This window comes from Stegodyphus dumicola, chromosome 4 (assembly GCF_044657685.1).
Source record: "Stegodyphus dumicola isolate Sdum_Otavi_A_Nest chromosome 4, ASM4465768v1".
Lineage (NCBI taxonomy): Eukaryota > Metazoa > Arthropoda > Arachnida > Araneae > Eresidae > Stegodyphus > Stegodyphus dumicola.
In genome coordinates this window covers 247,498,285-247,521,352 of record NC_140771.1, presented here as the reverse complement: position 1 = coordinate 247,521,352, position 23,068 = coordinate 247,498,285, and the positions used below count along the sequence as shown (strand labels likewise).

Here is a 23,068-nt window from a genome sequence, read left to right as displayed (position 1 = left end):
ACCTCTCTCAAAATAAGTCATATTTAAAATAATAAAACAAAAAAGTAATTTTAAATTCTTAATTTTAAATCTGTAGCCAGAAGAAATTATGTTAAGATCTTGCAGACATAAACATATTCAGTTTTTAGTAGCTTAGTAGATTTAATATTAATTCAAGAGATCATTATTAATAAAATTCATTCTAATCATCTTTTCAAGGGCTGGCACCTCTAAGAGAAAAATTCCATTAATCCTTCCACAATTTTAGATGTTTTACTAATCCTAAAGCTGGAAATCATCTTACTGCAAATTAAATTTTAGTTCTGTATCAATAATCTTACATATTTCATTTTTAAAAATGCTACGTGCATTTTCTCATGCTGATAATTTATGTACAGCTTCACTTAAAATTGAAGGGCACTAAATGTTTTAAAAATGCTACTTTAAAAATGCTACGTGCATTTTCTCATGCTGATATTTATGTACAGCTTCACTTAAAATTGAAGGGCACTGCAGCAACCAATTTTTAAACCTCATTACTCTCCTATTCCACATCTGTAAATGAAGAAAGTCTTATAAAAATCATATTTTTATCCATTGATGTAATAAATAACTTATTATCAAATATTACCATATTCTTAATTGCTAAAGAAGAATATTGCTATGTACAGCACCACCTTATGTACAAGAACAATGAGCCAGATTATATCTATAGAATGCTTACCATGTAATTATCAGCAATAAACTTTTGGGGGGGTTTGTTTTGTTGTTGTTGTTTAGTTAAAGCCTACCAATTAGTTTTAACTTAGCAGATATATTAACATATAGTACATATGATCTAAATCTAATGCATTAAGCTTAATATAAAAACTTAGTTAATACTTTAAAATGTTGAAAATTAACTAGTTACTCTAAGCTCATGCATTTTCAATACCTTCGAGTCATACGCTGACTGTTTAATGACCTCGGGTGCCATCCAAAAAGGCGTGCCCACAAATGTATTCCTTTTGCTAGTTGTGGTGGTCAACTGGCCGGCAACACCAAAGTCCGCCAGTTTTACGTCACCCATTTCAGACAAAAGAACATTTGCAGCTATAATAAAAAATGTCAAACATTAATTATGTATTGCAGCCTATAATATTACACTGATCTTAGAAAATTAAACAGATATAAAAATCAACATAAAATTTGTAATAAAAATGTGATTACAATTTTGCAATAAAGCAACAAGCACTCCAATAAAAGATGTCCAAACATTAGAAAAATACTTCTTTTAGATATTCAGTTTTTACTATATAAAAGTTAATTTTTAAGACAAGTGCTGTAAAAGATCAACAAAAGTAGACAAGCCTGTCAGCAGCAGATGAATTCTTAACCAATCCCCCCTTACACACATAGAGGGAGGAAAAAAAGAAGAGTTAGCAAATACTTAAAAATAACGTCTTCAATCACAATACACGAAAAGGTTTCAAAAGAAATAAATTTATGCAGTGTTACTCAAATAAGTTTAACAGAAAATGCATTACATTCAACCTGAACTGTAGAAATGTCCCAGGTTACTCAAATGATTATTATAACACACAGTGCAGTAACTCGATAAAATGATCAAAATTATTATAGGATGTATCTCAGAGGTGTAGCTAGGGTTTTCAGCGCCCGGGGTCAACTGAAGATTTTGCACCCCTTTCTTTGTGCCAAGAATGGAAAACATTCATTCTAAAATTCTGAAACATCAATTTGGTGCCCCCTGAATGTTGCACCCAGGGACAGATGTCCCATCTTGCCCCACCCTAGCTAAGCCACTGATGTATTTGTAAAATAGAATATATTAAGATTTTGTTTCAATACTAGTTATATGACAATTATTTTAAAGGCTATTTTGAATAACTCACTAGTCACATCCTCATCAGCACAAAGAGAAATGCAACTATAAAAAGATTTTTTTTCATAACATTTTACAGTAGTAAGAATTCTTACTTTTATTTCAAGAACTTTATTTGCTTTTTTACCTCCAATTAAAACAGTAAGGTTACTTAATGAAAATTCAGCACTTTCTGACCATAAAAAGGACACAAAAAGTACTGTCGAGGCAAAGCACCACATGGCCAACAAATATTTATGCGGTAAACCAGGCTGGGCATAGCATCCTTCCCCAGATGGCTTTCCACTTTTACAGACCTTTTTCACCAGGATATCTGCAGATTATGACTGTAAGATTTTCAGTATGGTATATGGAAGTTTTCAATGACACTGGTGAAATATCAAACTTAGCTTTCTACACATACACATCATAATGCAGTATACTTAAAAGGCAACACGTGGCTCTTTTTTCTTTCTAATTTTAGGATATTGTTGCCAAATTTGTGAAATTCCCTAATTTATTTTAGTAAAAACAGATGATTGTGTACACAGAGAGAGCAAAAACTCAAGTGACTGAAAAATATGCATGTCTTGTGAGTGAAAAAAAAAGTAATGTAAAAAATTATGCAGCACTAAAATGTAACATTGAAAAACACATACATCCAAACCCAAACAAACATCTCTTCAAGGCTCTCAGCAGTTCACGAATCCTCTCTGAAGTCACCATAAGTCCACGACTTTTTGATTGATGCGCAGATAATCAGGAAGTGATACAAACAGGACAGAAAATTGTATAATTGAAAGTCAATTTTGTAAAAGACAGAACTCTTACTTGTGTGTATGTAGTCATCAAGTTAGGAAACAATAATGTGCAATACAAAAATAAATAAAGTAAATAAAGTAAAATAAAGTAAAAAAAATCTGATAGTTTTCAGATTTTACATTATGCCCAAAGAGGCGTTTGTTTAACGTTTTGCATGTTACCTTTATTTATTAAATATCATATTCTTTGTACTTAAACCATAAAATTCAGTTCAACAGCAATATCACAAAATAATTTTAAAATGAGCATGTTTTTTGAATTTCCGATACACAGTCTCGCATGTTGGATATAAATCTAATTTTTAAGCAAAAACATCTCAAGGAGATAAAATTTTATATAACAATTTGACTTATATAATATCTACAATTCTTACCTTTAATATCACGATGAAGCTTGCGCTCAGAATGTAAATAATCTAATCCTTTTAATACTTCTCTAAGAATTATTGCAATATGTGTTTCTTCGAAAATTACAGCTTTCATCAGGTCTAGGGCGGAGCCCCCACCTAAATATTCCATAATAATCCATAATTTTGTACCCTATAAAAAAGGAAAATAAAATAAATAAATACTTTATAATAAAGAAAATTTTATACAACAAAATCAACAAACAATTCATTCCAACAATATTTTTGTGAACTGATTGTGGTCACAAATGTGAATTTAAATAAAAATGTAATTTTTGACTGCCAAGTTTCCTCCTATTCATTATGGATTGGCATTCTGCACAATCAAAATTCTTCCTCTCCAATATGCCTTCTGCATTCTACATCATCATCATTTGCTACATCTTTGCCTTTTTATTATCACACGTACATGCACACATATACACTGACTACCAATAAGTATTTGGACACCTGTGATAGAAAAGAAAAACTAACTTTATTCAAAATCAATAGTTAGTAGAGCCTCCATGAGAGGTAATTACAGCGTGGACCCTCCGAGGCATACTTTCCACAAGTCTTTGAATGACAGCTAGTGGTATTTTCTTCCACTCGCTTGGAGAAGACATAAAAGTTCCTTAACCGATTTTGCACCGGTTAAGGAACTTGCACCCCTGAATTCGGCGATGCAACTCGTCCCAGAGGTTTTCGATAGGGTTCAGGTCTGGACTCTGGGCAGGCCAGTCCATTCGATGAACTCCATTGGCACCATACCAAGCCTTAGTTAACGTCGAAACAAGACAACTGGCATCATCGTCCTGAAGTAACAGGGATTCAACCCGTAAAACAGCCCCAACTTAGGAAGCACATTGTCATTCAAAATAGTGCAATAGGCATCGGAGTTGAGCTTACCATGAATGGCGACCAGCCCATACCAAGAGAAACACCCCCAGACCATAATTCCACCTCCGCCGAACTTGACTGTTGGCACAATGCATTCTGGCAGGAGACATTCTCCAGGTAGACGCCAGACCCTGCCATCCGAATAGTAAAGGGTGAACCTTGATTCGTCACTCCAAAGAACCCGTTTCCACTAATCTACGGTCCAATTTCGATGTGCTTTGCACCACATTAACCGAGCAGCGCAGTTGGACTTTGTGATCAAAGGCTTATGGACAGCAGCACGACCATGAAAACCAAGCAGATGTGCTTTCTTACGGATGCTATTCATTGAAACTATACTCACGGATGCCTGTTGAAACTCTTCGCGGATGAGGACCATTGGTTGGGTATTTCTCTGGACAGCACTCGTCGGTCTCTATCTCCCAGTTTCGTTGGTCTGCCGACTCGGGGCACATTCCGACAATCACCGCTCACCTTCCACTTCTTAATCACATAGGCCACTGTCGATTTTGGGTACTTCAGATCGCTAGATATGTCCCTTAAGGATCAGCTACATTTGTGATACCCGATAATTATACCTTTCTCGAAATCAGAGAACTCCGAATTGCGAGGCATCTTGCATGCAACTAAAGCTGATGCTGTTTCCTACACGATATATACCGGCGGAGTCCGTGACGTACCTTAGGACCGCAGATATCATCATTTGCATAGGTGTCCAAATACTTATTGGTAGTCAGTGTATATATATAATGTTTGGTACTGCTGATTGCGATAAAAAAGGAATGTGTACTACTAGATATTAGAGCAGTTCTGCATACAAAATTTCAACATTCTACAGCTAATATAAAAAGGGTCCTTTATTCTATGTGTACGTACAGACTTCAAGCATAAAAAATCATCCAAATGGATTTGGGAATGGTCAAAATGCATATTTCCATTGAAATATAACATTTGAAATTTTTAGTGATTACAATACTTCCTTTACTTTGCATAAAGAAGTAAAAAATTCCATTTACACAGAACAATCATGCAAAGTACAACAAACATTAAATCATTAAAAGGCTTATAAAGTTCATAAAATGAAAGCATTTCACCAAGAATTATCAATAAATGTAACACATTTGAACATTTTTTATAACCTAGTAAGTAACAAGTATATTTATTTATCCCATTTCTATCCACAAAGAAAATATGACTGTTTGTAAATTACAGCTTTTAATTAACTTGCAAGTGGCTTATCAATAGAGATAGAACATACAGATCTTTAATAATATCCAAAATTTGAATCTTCCATGTTTTTTTCCTTTCTTTTCTTTTTGTCATCCAAATCTTTCAAATCCTAACGTAAAACCGTCAAATGAAAAACAAACACTTTAAAAGAACTGGTTATTAAGTCTAAGACAAGCATTCATTGAAAAAAGAACATAACTATTGCAATTTCAGTGGATCACCAGTATCAACACTACACTACAGTGGCATCAAATGGCATAAATGTTAGCAGGCTTTACGAACTTCTAAAAAGAACTTAGTGTTTTTTGATTTTTTTAAAAATGTTCAGAATTCAGCTCTCCATGTTAAGAATTTTTTTAACTGTTGAATTAGCCCAGTCCATTCAGTATTTGCTTAGGTGTAAAAAAGCATCTGAAAAACTATAAAAATTTTGAACTGAAAGTCTTCTTCCTCTCCCCCTCCTCCACAAATTATGTTGAAAAAATGAATTTAATAAAAAAGTTTTCATTGTACATTTCATTTGTACCTTTGTAATAAATATAGATGTATTTTTTAAAATTAAATAATTGCTGTTGTTGTTAAACACAGGTTTCAAATTTTGTTCCAATTAAAAACTTAAATGCTGAATTAAATTTTCTTTCCCTTTTCTTGCAATTTTTTACATAAAAAATTTTAAAGAATTAACGTTCAAGAATATTTAAGATTCAGCCACTCCTATTTATCAACTAAATAATAAAGTAAAAGTATCCAGCGAATAATGCATCGTGCTTCAGAACTAAAATTAAACTTCAAAATGAGCATACAGATTAAAATTAAATGCAGTATGCATAGAATGTTTTTAAGCGAAATAATAAACATCTAACATACTCGAGGAACTCACCTTAAGATAGGAACCAAAATACTTTGTCACGTATGGACTGTCGCACTGCGAAAGTACCATAATTTCTTGTTGAATGTCTTCAATTTCATCTTCTGCAACTTCAAGATCAATTATCTTGATTGCAACGACTTGCTGGGTCCTGTTATCGATACCTTTGAAAACTTCCCCGAATGAACCTTTACCTATTCTTTCTTGCTTCGTGAAAATCAATTCCGGGTCCACTTTCTAAAATAAGAAAATTACCAATCAAAACAAAAAAATTACAAATGTAATCAATATTATAATAAACACTTCCAATAATTATAGTATAATTTTACTCTGCACTAATGGCAATGAATACAGTAAGTTCTGTTTCACTTACTAAATTATAGTACTGTAAAAATGTGAACATGCATTTTTTGGGGGGGAGGGAAGGGAGATGGAGGCATAAACATTTAGAAATTTCATGTAAATTTCTTTACATGCTTCTTTTTTGTGGCATTCTTCAATGCATGAAGTGTGGGGCTCACTAGTGGCTGAGTGGTGAAGTCACCGAACACTGGTAGTTTGGTTTAAGGTTCGAATTTCGTGACCTGGTTGGTTGCATGGGTGCTTTTCTAGTTTTCCCCCACATGTATCATGTATACGAACCGGTTTCCCTTGGAAAGTCCTCCACGGAAGCATCCCTCCCTTTAGGAAAATAGCCCTTGAGGCTTGCCATAATCAAAAACCAATAAATAAATTGGGAATTCAAAATACAGAGTGGTCTCTATGTAAAATACTACTATTCTCTACATAACATTCAAAATGCATTCCTGAATTTCTCTGTTAAAATATGTAAATTATGCTGTAAATAAATATACTATGATTTTATGCAGTTAATGCAGGAATAAAGCAACTGTAGGCAAATGGTTTTTTATTAATATTCAATGACAAAAATTTAGAAAAGTGAAGCTTCCCCAAAAAAATAAATTAATAACCAATACAAAGTCACATTAATGAATAAAAATATTTTTATAACGGGAATTTATTTATTTTGGAATGTAGTCCAGAATAACCTTTCCAGATAAACCACTGAATTTATGTCTGCTTCCTATTTAAATGCAAAATGCTTGACAAAACCATGGTTTTATAGCCACATTTTAATTATAATCTTCACAAATCAAACATGCTTTAAAACTTCGTTCTTTAAAGTCCTCTACACATCGACGGCTCTACGGAAGTGGAAAAATGCATATTGCTTACGTCAGGTTCCGCGGCTTGAAATTCGGTCAACAAAAAACGCTACACTGAAGAAGTAATTTATTTACCTTACGGGCTAGCTGCTGTTGCTGCATAGTACGACTTCTCAGAGGTTAAGTAAGCACCATCACCTAACTAATCTTTAACTATTACACCTGGATTCGTCAGAAGGGGTAAATGAAACATCACCATGACTACTAACAACATCAACAATGGCGATGCTCGCTTCGACTTCGTTTCAAAGAGATGCCAGATAAGACGTAGTACCGATACTGATAAGTTTATTAATACCTTTTGTAAAAAAAAAAAAAAAAAAAAAAAAAAAACGTAGGAGGGTGGGCATGCTCGCAGAAGTGAAATTTCCTTTCTAAATCACGATAGCTAGCTTGTTTATCTCAGAACTTGACAGTGTTTAAACCTCTAATACAATTCTGTGGAAAACTGTGTTATTCAAGGAACCGATGACAGCATTATCGATATTTAAAGTGAAAGTTGTCTTTTGTACATATATTTCTTTTACTTTTAAATCTGATTGATTTAAATAACAAAATACAGTTAATAGAAAGGTTTTTATGCGGTAAGCTTTTATTTAAAATGGATATGATAATTAATCGATTAATGATGATTAATGCACTAGAGCTTTTATTCAAAATGGATATGGTAATTAATGCACTAAAAGAAGAAAAATAATTTACCATATAACAGTGGCTCCGAAAAGTGTTCGTTCACTTTAAGAATTTGTAGAGAAATCGCTATAGCCCGGAAATGAATTCGAATATAAAGCCCAATATTTTTCACAACATTTCCATGCGATTTTGAATAAATTTTTTATTATTAAATATTGACTTTTTCTAAAATTGAAAAATGTACGGAGGCATAGATAAAAACACGCCATAAAAGTGATCGTACACTGAAGTATTTTCGTAACATTTCATAAATAAAATGATCGTCTGCCACTGCAGCTTGATGACGTTTAAAAATTCCCCTGGCTTTATTCTTTGCTTCGTTACGTTTTATTTAATATTTAAAAATGAATCGTAGTCGCAAGCAAACAACAAATATCACTCGAAAACTCATAATTTTTCATCACAAGGATAGAAAGTCGATCCAGGATATCGCTAAATTAGCAAATTTGTCCCATTTTACGGTGCAGTATGTGATAAAACGCTTTAGAGAAAAAAATCGGATCGAAAATAAAATAAGAAGAGGTCGTTCGAGCTGTACGAAGAGGCAAAGTTAGCCCAACTTAATCAGAGATTTATAGTTAGAAAATTAGTGAAAAATCCACGTTTGAGTGCTGTAAAGATTTTTACACAGAATTAATTGAAACATTTTCTACTCCAATTTCACATGAAACTGCTCGACAAGTACTTAGATCAGCTGGGTTACATGGGCGCTCTGCTCGAAGAAAATTGAAACTCATTTCGAGACGGCGCGTTTTCCTCAGAACGGAATGTATGCATTTATAACGTTTAAAAAATTAACAATACTTATTTATAAATTTTAAAGCAGTATATAAAATACCCTACGTTCTCATAAAAATCGCAGCCTTTTTTTTTTTTTTTTCCCTGTGTATTTATTATTTAATCATGAAGGAAAAAAAAACTATGACATATATTATCTTTTCTTCAACTACCTACTAAGTGAGAGAATTATATTATTCTTTCTGAGATAACTAGAACAGCTTTTTAATGTTAAGAGGGGGACCTTAGTCTGGCGTAGTTTTGAATATTATACGTAAGTTTTTTTCCTTTCTCCCCCCCCCAGCAGCTGAAAAAGACGAAGTTACGTCCTTGAAATCAATAGTTTTATTCAAAATTTCATCTAAGATTTATTTATTTATTTTTATTTTTTAAAAGCCATAAAGACAGTATAGTGGTTAGGAGAGCCGACAGCAATACCAAACGGCCCGGTTCGTATCCCGGAGAAGGCATGTTTGTAACTGACCGCCCCTTCATAGGAGACAAAGGTGGCCCACCTATTAGGTGCCTCCATAAAAAAGTGACCATACACACACACACCACAATATTTATTAATATGTGCAGATTTCTCTAAAGCGGGCGAAGACTTCTGTGAGGTAACTTTTCTGTTACTTCATGGTTATTGATTCCCCCCCCCCAAAAAAACTTTTACATAGAACTGTATTTTTGGTAAGAAAAATTTATAGATGATATTAAAAATTCTCATTCTCAAATATTAATTTTTATTAATGAATAAAGCAACTCATTTAAACTCGTAAATGTACGAACACTTTTGGAAGCCACAGCAGAAGCGGCTGGTAAAAAAAATAATAACAATAATAAATCATGAAGGCACATTTTTATTCTTGGTGGATCTCTAATAAAGTCAATGTTTTCTGATCCGTTTATTATTATTATTTTGAGTTGTTTTATAAATAACTCAATTATGAAGCTACGAACTAAACTCATTAAAAATTACACATATGTTTATTTTACACGAATTGGATTATTTTATTCAACGCAAATCACTGGACAGGGATGCTTTATGGAGGACTTTCTAGAAGAAATCGGCTAGTATTTACATTACAAATATGAAGGAAGTCACGAAAATCTTCAGCAGTCACCCCCTCCCCCTTAATAATAATAAAAAAAAAATCTTCTCTAAACTATGAACATTTGGAGCCTAATATAACATAATAACATTTGGAGTCTCTTCTTATTCAATATGTAACAAATATTCTCCACAAATCATAACTCTGATAAATATTTGTATCCAGTCAGCCTACACACCAAAATAAAAAGAACTTATACGGTTTGTTATAACGTTTGCAGAGACATTAGGATTTTATTTATTTATTTATTTATTTTTGAAAGCAAAAGAAGTGAAAAATGAGCAACACCTTCGCCGGGAATCGATCCGCGGACCTCTGGAATATGCGTCAAGCATGCAGACCACTACACCACGAAGGCACGCTAAGAAAACGAGAGAAATACCTTATAAGTTGATGTTTTAATAAAAAATTATTAATTACAGCAGTTATTTCGAAACAGCTGACATTTTCTCCTCCTTCTAGCATGCCTTCATGTTGTAACGGTTAGCACACTCGCACATATTCGAGAGGTCCAGGTTCGAATCCCGGCAAGAGCATTGCTCATTTTACATGTCTCCTGCTTCAAAAACACCTAATGAATGTGAACACAGCAAAAAGAAAACAATATAGTTATGTCCACAGAAATATTAATTTACAAAATAAACCACAAATTAATTTACAAAATAATCTTTCTAATGTTTGCCAAATATATCAAATTAATGAAATTTCGCATTAGTTCTACATTAAGGAAAGAAAATTAAAGATATTTATGTTTTCGGTCACCAGACATTCTCTGATCAAATCACTTCGCTCCAGAAATTCGAAAATGCCGTCATATACCATACCCTCTCAACGCATGTTTCAAATATACTACTTTATAAATCTAACAACACAGATTCACGACAGCCATTGTTTCACAATGGGTGCTAGCTGTTGCCTGTAGCATTATTAAAAAAGAAAAAGAAAGAAAGAAAAAGAAAAGACAGAGAGAAAGAGAGGCTAAAACAATAGAGACTAAAGAAAAAAAAAGAATGGTGTGTTACGTACATCAACCTTAAAAGCACGATAGCGTCACGAAAAACTAAAAGCAGTTAATGCTACACATTTCTGTCAGCACAGAAATATATATATATATATATTTACACACACACGTTGGCATCAAAGAAACAAAGGAGAAAAGGAAGCAGGAACACTACGAAATGGGTGACAAATCGCGTGACCCGATTTCGATGCAAGTTCTTCGGTGGAACGATTCGTTCGTCTGACAAAAAGTGGAGGTCGCGAAACAATGGAGTTGATATGTAGAGGTAGAAATATGGATGGAATGATATCTTAAAGCATAATCAAAGAAAACGGTAACGTACAAGCCGTTATTTTCCCTACATGAATTATACATTAGTAACTACACTAAAGTCTCGAATGCGGTCCGATTATTTTTATATAGCTTTTACTATCATTTAAGAAATGGAATAATCTGTTACATCTGATTGAAATAGACACGTATTTATCGTTTTTTTAATGCTTAGTTACATTCGCTGAAGACATTACAGTGTCACGTACTGACAACATTAAGCTTCTCAAAAATGAAAAGAGACATAGCTTGAATCAATTAATTTATTATTTACAATTCACCTCTTCTAAAAAGCAATTCCAAAATGATTACCTTTTTGCTGTTATCAAAACCAAATATAAAATACGAAGTTGCCACTTCAGTTTTCTTTTAGGAGATATTAAACTGATACATAATTTGCAATTTTCGGTAAATTAAAAACATTTAAATACCAAAAAAGAAAAATTTGAAAACTTTCAGATTTTACGCACAAAAGGGGCGTTTTTTTAATGTTTTGTGGCTACCTTATTAAATATCACGTTCTACGCACTGAAATTATAAAATTCGATTCAGCAATATCATAAAATATTTAAAAGAGTATATCTTTAGAATTTCCAATACAGAGCCTCGCCTGCTGGAGATAACAGTGTTGCCATTGCTCATTTTGAAATCGTTGAGTTTTTTAATCAAAAATTCTTTAATGTTTGATAAAATATGAAATATATAATAAAACAAATTTCAAATTCTAAATTCGGGCTTCTAGATGCCCATATTCAAAACTAGGTGTCTCTAGCTACCATTGTTTTTTCACAGTGCGATAAATATACGTACATTAATGCAGATTCTTCATTATTTAGTTTCTTTAAATATAATGCAGGACTCTAATATTTGATGGCAACAATTTGAAAAGTCAACCAACATTTATAGTGAGCTGACCGAAATGCCAAAACGAAATTAATAGCTCTTCTGTGCAAATTGCCCCTTTAAGCTATAAATTAATAATGATTTGATAACAAATACAACAAAATAAACATTTTAGAATAATTATACAGCTCCGCAACTGCAGTACTATAGTTTGACATTTTTTATAGTACGTTTCGTGCTAACAGTTTCATACAAATTGATGTTGCCAGCCGCCAGGTGGCGTTTTTGGTCTCCTGAGTCTTTGGAATATATTATGATTTTAGAGAGCATAAATGCATTGCATTCGTATTTGTTTTTCCCCTCTTTTTTTGCTCCACTTCATACATAATTTTCGGCCCAGCAACGGCCTAGAGGTAAAGGTCCCTGAACACTGGTAGTTCGTTCCAAGGTTCGAATCTCGCGAGCGAACTGGCTGCATAGGCGTTTCGTGGTTTTCCCCATGTGTAACCTGTTAATACGAGCCAGTTTCCCTTAGAAAGTCCTCCAGGAAGGCATCGCTCCTTTCCATGTAGTGCCTTAGGGCGGAACACGTAAATAATAATAATACACTAGCGGACAAAGCCGCCAGCCGAGCAGGTTGCGCGCACTTTATTCATTGTTCGTGTCTAAAAGAGTTCTTATGTTAAAATTTGTGGAGATGTTTGATATTTCAATGAAAAACCAAAAACATTTTTTTAAATGTACAGGCCAGATGGGTAACGGACTTGCCATGAAGTGGAAGACAAATTATTTTTGTACTGATTTGTTAAAGAAACAAACTTCTGCAATTAATTTTTATCATGAATTTAACATACTAATATTTATATTTAAAATAATTAAACTTTTTAATATAACAAATAAATTAGGTTATAAAACCAAGAGGTTGAATAACATGAAACTTCAAAGGGACATGCATTTTTGCCTACGATCACACATTTTAAGATTTATATCTAAAAAAGTTCAATTCATTTTTTACTTCCTTGTACGAAGTAAAAAGGAAGTATTGTAATCGCGAAAAGTTTCAGGCAGCATATTTCAACGAAAATATCCGTTTTGACCGCTATCGAATGCAATTTAACGATGTTTTTGCGTGATATCTGTACGTAAGGACAGAATAAAATACTCTTTACCTTCAAAAAAATTATAAAACTGCTTTAAAATTAATTATGAAGAGAATTTTTCATGGCATCTGTACGAACGTACGAAATTTTACTTACTTAATTTTTAATAATTAATAATTTTTAATACAGATATTTTGAGTTTTTATGTATTTTTGCCTTGTCGCGAAGTGAGAACTGACTTAATTGAATGAGAAATACTCAATCGCCTGTGAAAAACGGTTTCTTTTTTTGTTTTGTTTGCTTAATTTCTTTTATACATCATTCTAGCTTTATTATAGTATTTGAATAGAACATGTGGCAACGATTAGATAATTCTATTCTTTAAATGATATAAATTTTGTGCATTATGAGTTATAATATGAACGAAATATATAAGTTAACTGTTATATAATTATTGGATTATATAACAAACTTAGTTTCCGTTATATAATTATTATATAAGTTAACTGTTATATAATTATTAATACTGTTAAGTGAATGTAGCGCCAGAGTGTCGCTATGGTAAACAAATACTAGAGTGAAATTTAAAGAATGCATTTATTCTATTGTGGTTTATGCGCTGTCGGCGAAGTAGATTTAATTCAATCCAGTAAAGTTTAAATGAAATGCAAGAAAAAATGCGTATTATTTAATATTCCGTACAAGGAAGTCATGTGGTGTACACATCAGATTTTTTATATTTTGAATTGCAGAAATAAATTTATAGTCACTTTTATGCAATGCATTGCTCAAATTAGACTTTAAACATAATTTATCTTCAATTTCTTCTGGGGCAGCATATGTAAGCAAAATTTGAAAATGGGCCGCATGATATATGAAACAAGAGAAAAAAACAAATTCCACATTTAAAATTTGAGCTCCAAGATGAAGTTTGAGTTGAAAATTTACTAGCTTGGGGGTCATCGTTTTTCCAAAATCCGAGACACAAACATTAACACCTGCAGATTTGTTCCTTATTCAAGAACAGATACTAGACACACATCTCAAAAATGAAACAGCGGGCGTTTTTTAGCTTTCCAAAGTGGATGCCCTTAAAATGCTTCTGGTAGTGCTCGAAAAGTAGCTGACCTCGAACACTACAAACAGAAAACAAAAGTTACTTCCATTCGCCCAACACGTTTTCGTTCCCATTCCGAGACACCGAACGGGAAACTTTGCAATAAATAAACAATTCCTCAAGTCAAACCGGAAACACACAAAACAAGACGCTGAAGTAATTCCTAATCCGCTTGAAAGCACATATTCGAATAACTTCATCCGCATTTAATGAACACTTTTAAGAAGTTAACATTAGTTATTATATAAACTTCCTCAGAGATGAAAGGCTTTACCCAATCATGCGGAGTAAGTCTTAGAAACGAGAACAAATTTGTTTCTGGTAAAGGTGAAATTGCTATGAAGTAACAAGAGATCTGTCATTTCAAGTTCGTATAATATCCACTTTATTTGACAACGCAAAAGCTAAACTAAGATGATTCTAAAACGGACAGGGGGAGGGAAATCAACGCCTAATTGTGTGCTTTATGTTTCTTGAACTCCAGATTCCCAAATATTTGAAAGTTATTGCCTCAACTTCTATTACAACTCACCTGCAGTGTTGTTTCTAATTTTAGACAAACATGCACACTGCGTAAAAAAATGGGACAGCTCGATGTCTCCCGTTCTACTGGGCCGATTGACGAAATTCAAATTGCGTTCTTCATGTCTCGATTTAGGATAAGTATTACATTTATATATAGCATTGTTCTAATATAGGTATTTTGACACAAAATCGAACTTTTTCTGAAATGACATGCCAATTTTTTTCCCTCCATACTTCGATTCTACGATTCAAATTATGCCTAAAGATTTAATTTTGTAAAATTTGGTGCGAAATTTACACAGAAATTCAAACATTTATCTTGGCGCATTTTTTTTCATTTTACGCCAAGAATAATTCACTTGGCGAACTTCTTAATATAATATATGGCAACCTATTTTGCTTTCATTTCCCCCCCCCCCACTGTAAAGGAGCGGGAAAAAGGTCATCGTTCAATATTTCAAATAATTTTAACAAAGCGCGTAAGTCACATTTGACGTTATTATCTCTTATAACAAATATGCCAAATTTGAAAACACGCCAACAGTAACAGTGAAATCACATATATCCTAGGAAATTTGGAAAAAGAAACTCTTAATTGTCTGCAATGCTTAGAAATCCATTTAATTTAAGACGATGGTAAAAATTTTATAGGTGATAATGCAAAGTTTTTTCGCAAAATTTATAAAAATTATTTGAAAATACAAATATTAAAAATAATTCATAAAAAAAATGTGCGAATTTTATTTGGAATGAAGCTAAATTTCGAATTCTGGAGAAAGAATCAAGTAAGTTTAATAAAAAAAATCTGATGTTTACCCCACATTACTTCCTTGTATTGGAATATTAAATTATACGCATTTTTTCTTGCATTTCATTTAAACTTATTGGATTGAATTAAATCTACTTCGCCGACAGCGCATAAACCACAATAGAATAAAGGCATTCTTTAAAATTCACTCTAGTATTTGTTTACCATAGCGACACTCTGGCGCTAGATTCACTTAACAGTATTAATAATTATATAACAGTTAACTTATATATTTCGTTCATATTATAACTCATAATGCACAAAATTTATATCATTTAAAGAATAGAATTATCTAATCGTTGCACACATGTTCTATTCAAATACTATAATAAAGCTAGAATAATGTATAAAAGAAATTCAGCAAACAAAACAAAAAAGAAACAGTTTTTCACAGACGATTGAGTACTTCTCATTTAATTAATTCAGTTCTCACTTCGCGAGAAGGCAAAAATACATAAAAACTCAAAATATCTATATTAAAAATTACGAAGTAAATCTCAAACGCTTACTTCCTCGAAAAAATTCCAGAAAGAATTAAGCACGATTTAATTGGCAATAATAAATGAATGCGTTATCTTTGTTGTTGCGAAGCTAAGTTTCTCTAGATTGGCAACAAATCCACTAGTCTCCTGTTTCAAATGTAAACATCAATGGCCGCCGTTAAATAAGGCTTAGCGGCAATTAAACAACTTTAAAATTGCTGATAATTCTAAAAATATCGCACAAAGATTTACTAAGGACATAAAATCCTTAACCGGAAGATAAAAACAACATAATTCAATCATTTTTAAAGCAAAAAATGTACAATTTACAAACATATAAGAGAAAAGAAACTGAGATCACTGAGCCGGATAACAGAGTGGATATAGTATATATAAATATATTTATATACGTTTGGTGCGGCCGATTGCAACCAAAATACGAAGTGCACATCTACATGTTATAGCAGTCCTATATACAAAATTTCAACGTTCTGAGGCTACTCACTCGTTTTTGAGTTATGCGAGATACGTACGTACATACGTCCGTACAGACGCCACGAAAAATTCTCTTCAGAATTCATTTTAAAGCAGTTTTATAATTTTTTTGAAGGAAAAGAGTATTTTATTCTGTCCTTAAGTACAGATGTCACGCAAAAACATCGTTTAATTGCATTCGATAGCGGTCAAAATTGATATTTTCGTTGAAATATGCTGCCTGAAACTTTTCGCGATTACAATACTTCCTTTTTACTTCGTACAAGGAAGTAAAGAGAGATATTAACAAATATATATCAAATTCAATTAACATGGAGGAGCTAAAATTTTGATAACGAATTTTTTAAAAACTACTGGTGCGATCTTTACAAAACTTATTATTCTTGGCGCAAACTGAAAAAAATGGGCCAAGATAAATTTTTGAATTTCTCCGTAAATTTCGCACCAAATTTCACAGACTTTAATATCTAAGCATGATTTGAGTCATAGAATCGAAATATGGGAAAAAATTTGCATGTCATCTTAGAAAAAGTGAGATTTTGTGTCAAAAAATTAGAAAAATATTTGAATTTAACAAATTTTCTCTATTCGTAATAAAGTTAATTTAGATTTTAATTTTTCAATTTTAAATTATGAAAATTTAATTAATTTCATACAGAGAGTGAAAAGATCTTGCTCCTGCCTGCTCAACAATTATTCACTTTATGCAAATTAATTTAGTCTTAAAAACTCTTTAAAACTTTTAGGAATAATTTTGGATTCCCCATGGTTTTAGATACTTAAAATTAATTTACATATGCTCTCTGAATTTAAATGATATCGTAAACTAGTTCGCAGCAATAATAATCTTTTAATTTGCATACAATTTTCAAAATTTAAAATTTAAAATTTTGAATTTAAATTAGCTTTATTACACGAATAGAGAAAATTTGTTAAATTCAAATTTCACTCCTTGCAGCAATGGCACAAGAGAATTATTTAAATTTAATTTAACTTCCCTATTTATTCTTATGAAACAAAATATATTAGAACACTGCAATGTATAAATCTAATACATATCCCAAGTCGAGCTTTCGAGACATGAAAAACGGAAGGTTAATTTCGCCAATCGGCCCAGTAGAACAGGAGATATAGACAAAGAATCTCTAAAGAGAAGAAGTAAAGGTTCCCCGGGGCAAATGTGGCTCCGTCAGACCGAAGAGATACATTATGTATATCCTTGAAGCTTACTTTAAAGGGGCAAACCATTCCAAAGCTATCCACCCTCCGTACCTCACTGCGCATGTGCGAAATAACATCAGGAGGCAACAAAGCAGCATCAAAGAATGCAGCATGCCGTCGGCCATGTTAGCAATCTTTTACCACGTTGTTCGAAAACGTTCTTTGTTGTTGTACTCAGAGGTACTTGGTTTTAGCTATGTGAAATTCTTTTAAAGACTTTTTAAATGTAATGCTGTAAGTGAAATGGTTTTGGCTATTGGGTGAAAACTTTGCTCTTGGTTTTCACAATGGTCATTCCAAATAATTGTCTAAACGTTTTCATGGTAATTTGTTTTTAAAGTTGTTGTCGGATAATTATAACGTATTTCAGTGTTTTCAATTTATTTAGGGGTGCCTTTAATTGTCTTTAAATATTTTTTTCTGTTTCATTTAGTTATGGCAAATTTTGCTTTTAAAATTTCACTGTAAAATTTTTAACTATGGATCCATAAAAATTTATTACGTTTTGTATGGCATGTGTTTTGCCCCTTTTTAAGTTTACAGAAGAAAATAATTAAGAAATTTATTTCATTAAAATTTTGTCTTTGTACGGCTTGCTGTTTAAATTGAAAGTAAAAATTGGACAGGATTTCTATAATTCGCCCCAAAATTCCAACTAACATCCTTTTGCTCATAAAACTCCAGAAATGTATGAAAATAAAACATTTTGATTTATTTCAAAGTAAAAAATTTACTATCTCCTCGAACTGCGCTGTTTAAATTTCACCCTGCGCTGGTGTTTCACTGCATAGCCGTGGCTCTTCGATACAGCGGCGCAGAGGCGAAACAGGTTTACATTGCGTCTATGGAAGCTTTCATTCTTCTCCTTAGAGTTTCTTTGATATAGAACTGTCCCATCCCCCCCCCCGCAGTGTACAAATGTTTCAAATTGCTTCCAACTAAATCCAGCTCTTCGATGACTAAAACACCCCCCCCCCCTCCAAAAAAAAAAAAAAAAAAAGAACTGACAGGAGACAGCGTTGGGCAGTATATCATGTTACAAACTGAGACAGATGAAACATTTTTCAAATATATGTCACAATCTTGACTAACCAAGAAAAACTAAAGCTACATCATTTTATGCATGGAAAGCGGAACAGACAACGACTCGCAAGAAAAATAACCAGCAGAATAGTAAAAACTAGTAGCAGAGAAACATAGCAAGTGCAGATAATGGAATCGTCTCAAAAATCCGCTGGATAACCTAACAAATGCTTGAATGAGTCAGAGATGAATAAAAACCGTCTGCATGGTGAGGGAAGACTGTCTAAGAAAGCTGGATCCTATTTAGAACAAAGTTATTTACATAATCCAGTTTATTAGAACAATTAAATGGACAAGGGAAAATGTTAATTTAAGTTTCACATTTCAGATGTCGAAATGCACATCAAAAAAGTCAGCTGCCGGTCAAAATCAACCAAAATATGGGGTATTAAAGACGAAGTTTTAGGTCAGTGGTATTTTCATTTTAGAACAGTCTATCTTGGCGAATAATGAGATAAATTTCATTGAGGAAATAACTTACAATACGTTTTAAACTTTAAACATAAAAATTACGATCGTAAATATTATACAAACAAACATAATTGAACGAACTTCTGTAGAGATGGCTCCCCTGATGCTGAACTTATGACGTCATTTTAGTCTAGTCTGACTCACACTGAGTCGTCTCAACACGAATGATTTTTCTGTTCTTACTTCAAATAAATTTCATGCGTGAAAATATTCGCTCGCATTTATAAATTGAACCGAATAGGAACAAAGTGAAAAAGCTAAATTTTGGAATTATGCATAATGTATCTTTGTTGCCAAAATTAACCGATTTCTCCTCGAAATTATGCTACAATTTTTATTATTTTAAAACAAAAATTTATGTTCGCTGCTGCAACTTTGCAATCAAACCAAAATGTTATTGTAATTTCAAAAAAGTACTTCATTAGCCCAAAGGGAAAATTTGCGCCGAATGGCTATTAATTTCGTTTTCGTATTTTGCGTCGAATCACTCTGAATTACTTTTCAAATTGTTGCCACCAAATATAAGCGTTCTGCATTATATTTAGAGGAATTAAATAATGAAGAATCAGCATGAATGGATGTAATGTAGTCTCGTACTGTGGATAAAAACAACGGTACCTAGAGACCTCAAATTCTGAATAGCATTGTCCTCCATCCGAATATGAGTATCTGGAAGCCTAAATTTAGAATCTGGAATTCTTAATTTATTTCATATTTTGTCAAACAAAGAATTCCCCATTAACAAACTCCACGATTTCAGTCCAAAGGGGCGTTTTTTTAACATTTTGTGTGTTACCTTTATTTATTAAATATCCCGTTCTTCGCACTTAAACCATAAAATTCAGTTCAAGAGCAATATCGCAAAATAGTTTTAAATTTAGCATATCTTTAGAATTTCCGATACGCTGTCTCACGCGCCGGAGATAAAAATGTTTTTTTCTGTTTAACGTTGCCATCGTTCGCTTTTAAATCGCTGAGTTTGTTAATCAATAATTCGTTTAAGTTTTACAAAATATGAAATCGATCATAAAACAAATTCCAAATTTCAAATTTGGGCTTTCAGATTCCCATATTCGTAGTAGGATGACGTCATTCAAAACTGGATGGCTCTATGTACCGTTGTTTTATCACAATGCGAGAAATATACATACATTTATGCAGATTTTTCATTATTTAATTTCTTCAAATATAATGCAGGACTCTAACATTCGTTGGCAACAGTTTGAAAAGTGAAACGGACATTTATAGTGATTCAATGCAAAATCGCAAAACGGAAACAATAGTCCTTCAGGGACAAAGCTACTTTGGACTACTTGGAAAAAGAAATTATCTCCAGCACGCGAGACTGTGTATCGGAAATTCCAAAGATACGCTGCTTTAAATATTCTGTGATATTGATAATTGAATTTTATGGTTTAAGTGCGAATAACATGATATTTAATAAGTAAAGGTTGTAATATTTATCCTAAGTTTTTAACAGTTAACTTTAGTTAAAGCTTCTTTCCTGTCCTTCCTAATTTCAGAATACAATTTCCTACCAGAATGTGTTTTTAGAATCGCGTTAAATGAAGTCGAAGTTCCGCTGACTTCGAGAAACAGCCTCAGAGTTTCTAACTTAGCTCTCAGTCTACCAGGTTGCTGTTACACTAAATTCTGCAAACTCGTATCATTTTGCCTTTTTAGCTTTATTATTAAGCATCATTTGCTTTGCATTTACGCCATACACAATTTAACAGTAAAATTTCAAACATTTTAAAAGCAGCACAGCAGTGTATGTTTAAAATTTCCGATGCAGTATTAAAGTGTTGGCATACATTTTTCCGTTTTTTTGTTCAGTCTTCTCTCAATTCATCATACCCAATGTTCAGTTTTCTTACTAAGACGACATTACAATTTTTGTTTAGTCTTTTTATTATTAGTCCAAAGGGACTTGAGTCCCGAAGGACTATTACTTTCGTTTTGGCATTTTGCGTCGGACGGATAAATGTCGGTTCACTTTTCAAACTGTTGCCATAAAATGTTAGAGTCCTGCATTATATTTGAAGAAATTAAATAATGAAAATCTGCGTAAATGTATGTATATTTCTCACATTGTCATAAAATAACGGTACATAGAGTCATCGAATTTTGAATAACGTAATCCTCCAACGAATATGAGCATGTGGAAGACCAAATTTGAAATTTGAAATTTGTTTTATGATCGATTTCCTATTTTTTAAAACTTTGACGAATTTTTGATTAACAAACTCAAGGATTTCAAAGCGAGCAATGGCAACGTTGTGCAGAAAAAACATTTTTATCTCCAGCGCGTGAGTCTCTGTATCGGAAATTCTAAAGATATGCTCGTTTTAAAACTATTTTGCGATATTGCTGTTGCACTGGATCTTATGGTTTAAGTGCGAGGAACATGATATTTAATTAAGAAAGGTAACACACAAAATGTTAAAAAACGCCCCTTTGGACGTAATTTAAAATCTGAAACATTTCAGATTTTGTTTTTATTTTTTTTAATGTTTACTTTATTTTTTAAATATCACACTGATATTTAATAAACAAACTTGGCGTAAGCCCATAAGTTTATACACTTATGCCAAAAAATAAAGAAAATCTTGGCGCTGACGTCACATAAAATTCCATGGAGGTTAGAATGAACGGACTAAGCCTTTCTTCGTATATCCCGTGCATGAAGCCGTGAAACGTGAAGGTATGACGTCACGTCTTATCACACACAGCCGCTGCCATAAGTGGACTTTGTTTACGTTCTAATCGACGATGTATGTATTCATTTCTAAACGTTTATGTCTCCCGTTCTAATTTTAATACTTAACATAAAAGATTATCTACTTAACAAATAGGAAAATCACTAGGACTGAAAATAACTTTTTAAAGATTTATTAAAATCCTGATACATGAAAATGTGTAAATTGTAAAAATAACACAAATATATACATGGTAAAATCTGGAAGACACTGGAAGTTTCAAAGGTATTTTATGCAAATAGGTCTAGAAACCCTTTCCTGAGCCTGCGGACATTGATTTTTGCTTTCAAATTCAGTACAATCTTATTTAACAGTATGGTTTCGTAGTCTTACCCGTACGCTGTTCGGCGGCCATGATAAGACTTACGTCACGTGGCTAATATTTCCCTGGCTTCAATTTTGTGGAGTTACATTTAATCCATCAGTTTAACTTCCATGTAAAATTCGATTCAACGGCAAAATCACAAAATATTTAAAAACGGCCTATCTTTAGAATTTTCGACAGACAGTCTCGCGCTCTGGAGATAAAAATGTTCTTTTTTCGTACAGCGTTACCAATACTCGCCTTGAAATTCCCGAGTTTTTCAATCAAAAATTCGCTGAAGTTTTACAAAATACGAAACAGATAAAACAACAAATTAAAAACGCTCTTTTTTTCGTACAGTGTTGCCAATGCTAGCCTTGAAATCGCCGAGTTTGTCAATCAAAAAATTCGTTTAAAATGTTACAAAATACGAAACAGATAATAGAACAAATTGGAAATTCAAAATTTCGGGCTTCGACGTTCCCATGTTCGAGAAAGACTAAGTTATTTAAAATTGGATGGCTCTTGATACCGTTGTTTTATCACGATGCGAGAAACCTGCATACATTCATGCAGATTTTTCATTATTTAATTTCTCTAAATATAATACAGGGCTTAGTTAATATTTGGTGGCAACAATTTGAAAAGTGATACAAAGCATTTAAGTGTTTCGACGAAAA

At 32.6% G+C, this 23,068-nt stretch overlaps 1 protein-coding gene across 3 annotated transcripts in view; it reads right to left on the bottom strand.

Annotated features, from left to right (window-relative positions):
- Positions 1 to 23,068, bottom strand: part of GckIII (Germinal centre kinase III) — a 228,210-nt gene that overhangs the window by 29,769 nt on the left and 175,373 nt on the right. For 2 of the 3 annotated variants that reach the window (XM_085816187.1, XM_085816186.1), the window contains 3 exons: positions 6,058 to 6,282; positions 3,036 to 3,201; positions 914 to 1,071 (listed from right to left, as the gene is read on the bottom strand). In XM_085816187.1, coding sequence (XP_085672313.1) covers positions 914 to 1,071; positions 3,036 to 3,201; positions 6,058 to 6,282 — 549 coding nt within the window. Of the gene's footprint in view, positions 1 to 913; positions 1,072 to 3,035; positions 3,202 to 6,057; positions 6,283 to 7,346; positions 7,504 to 23,068 lie in introns of those variants that run through there. The other variant, XM_035371183.2, reaches the window with a different exon arrangement.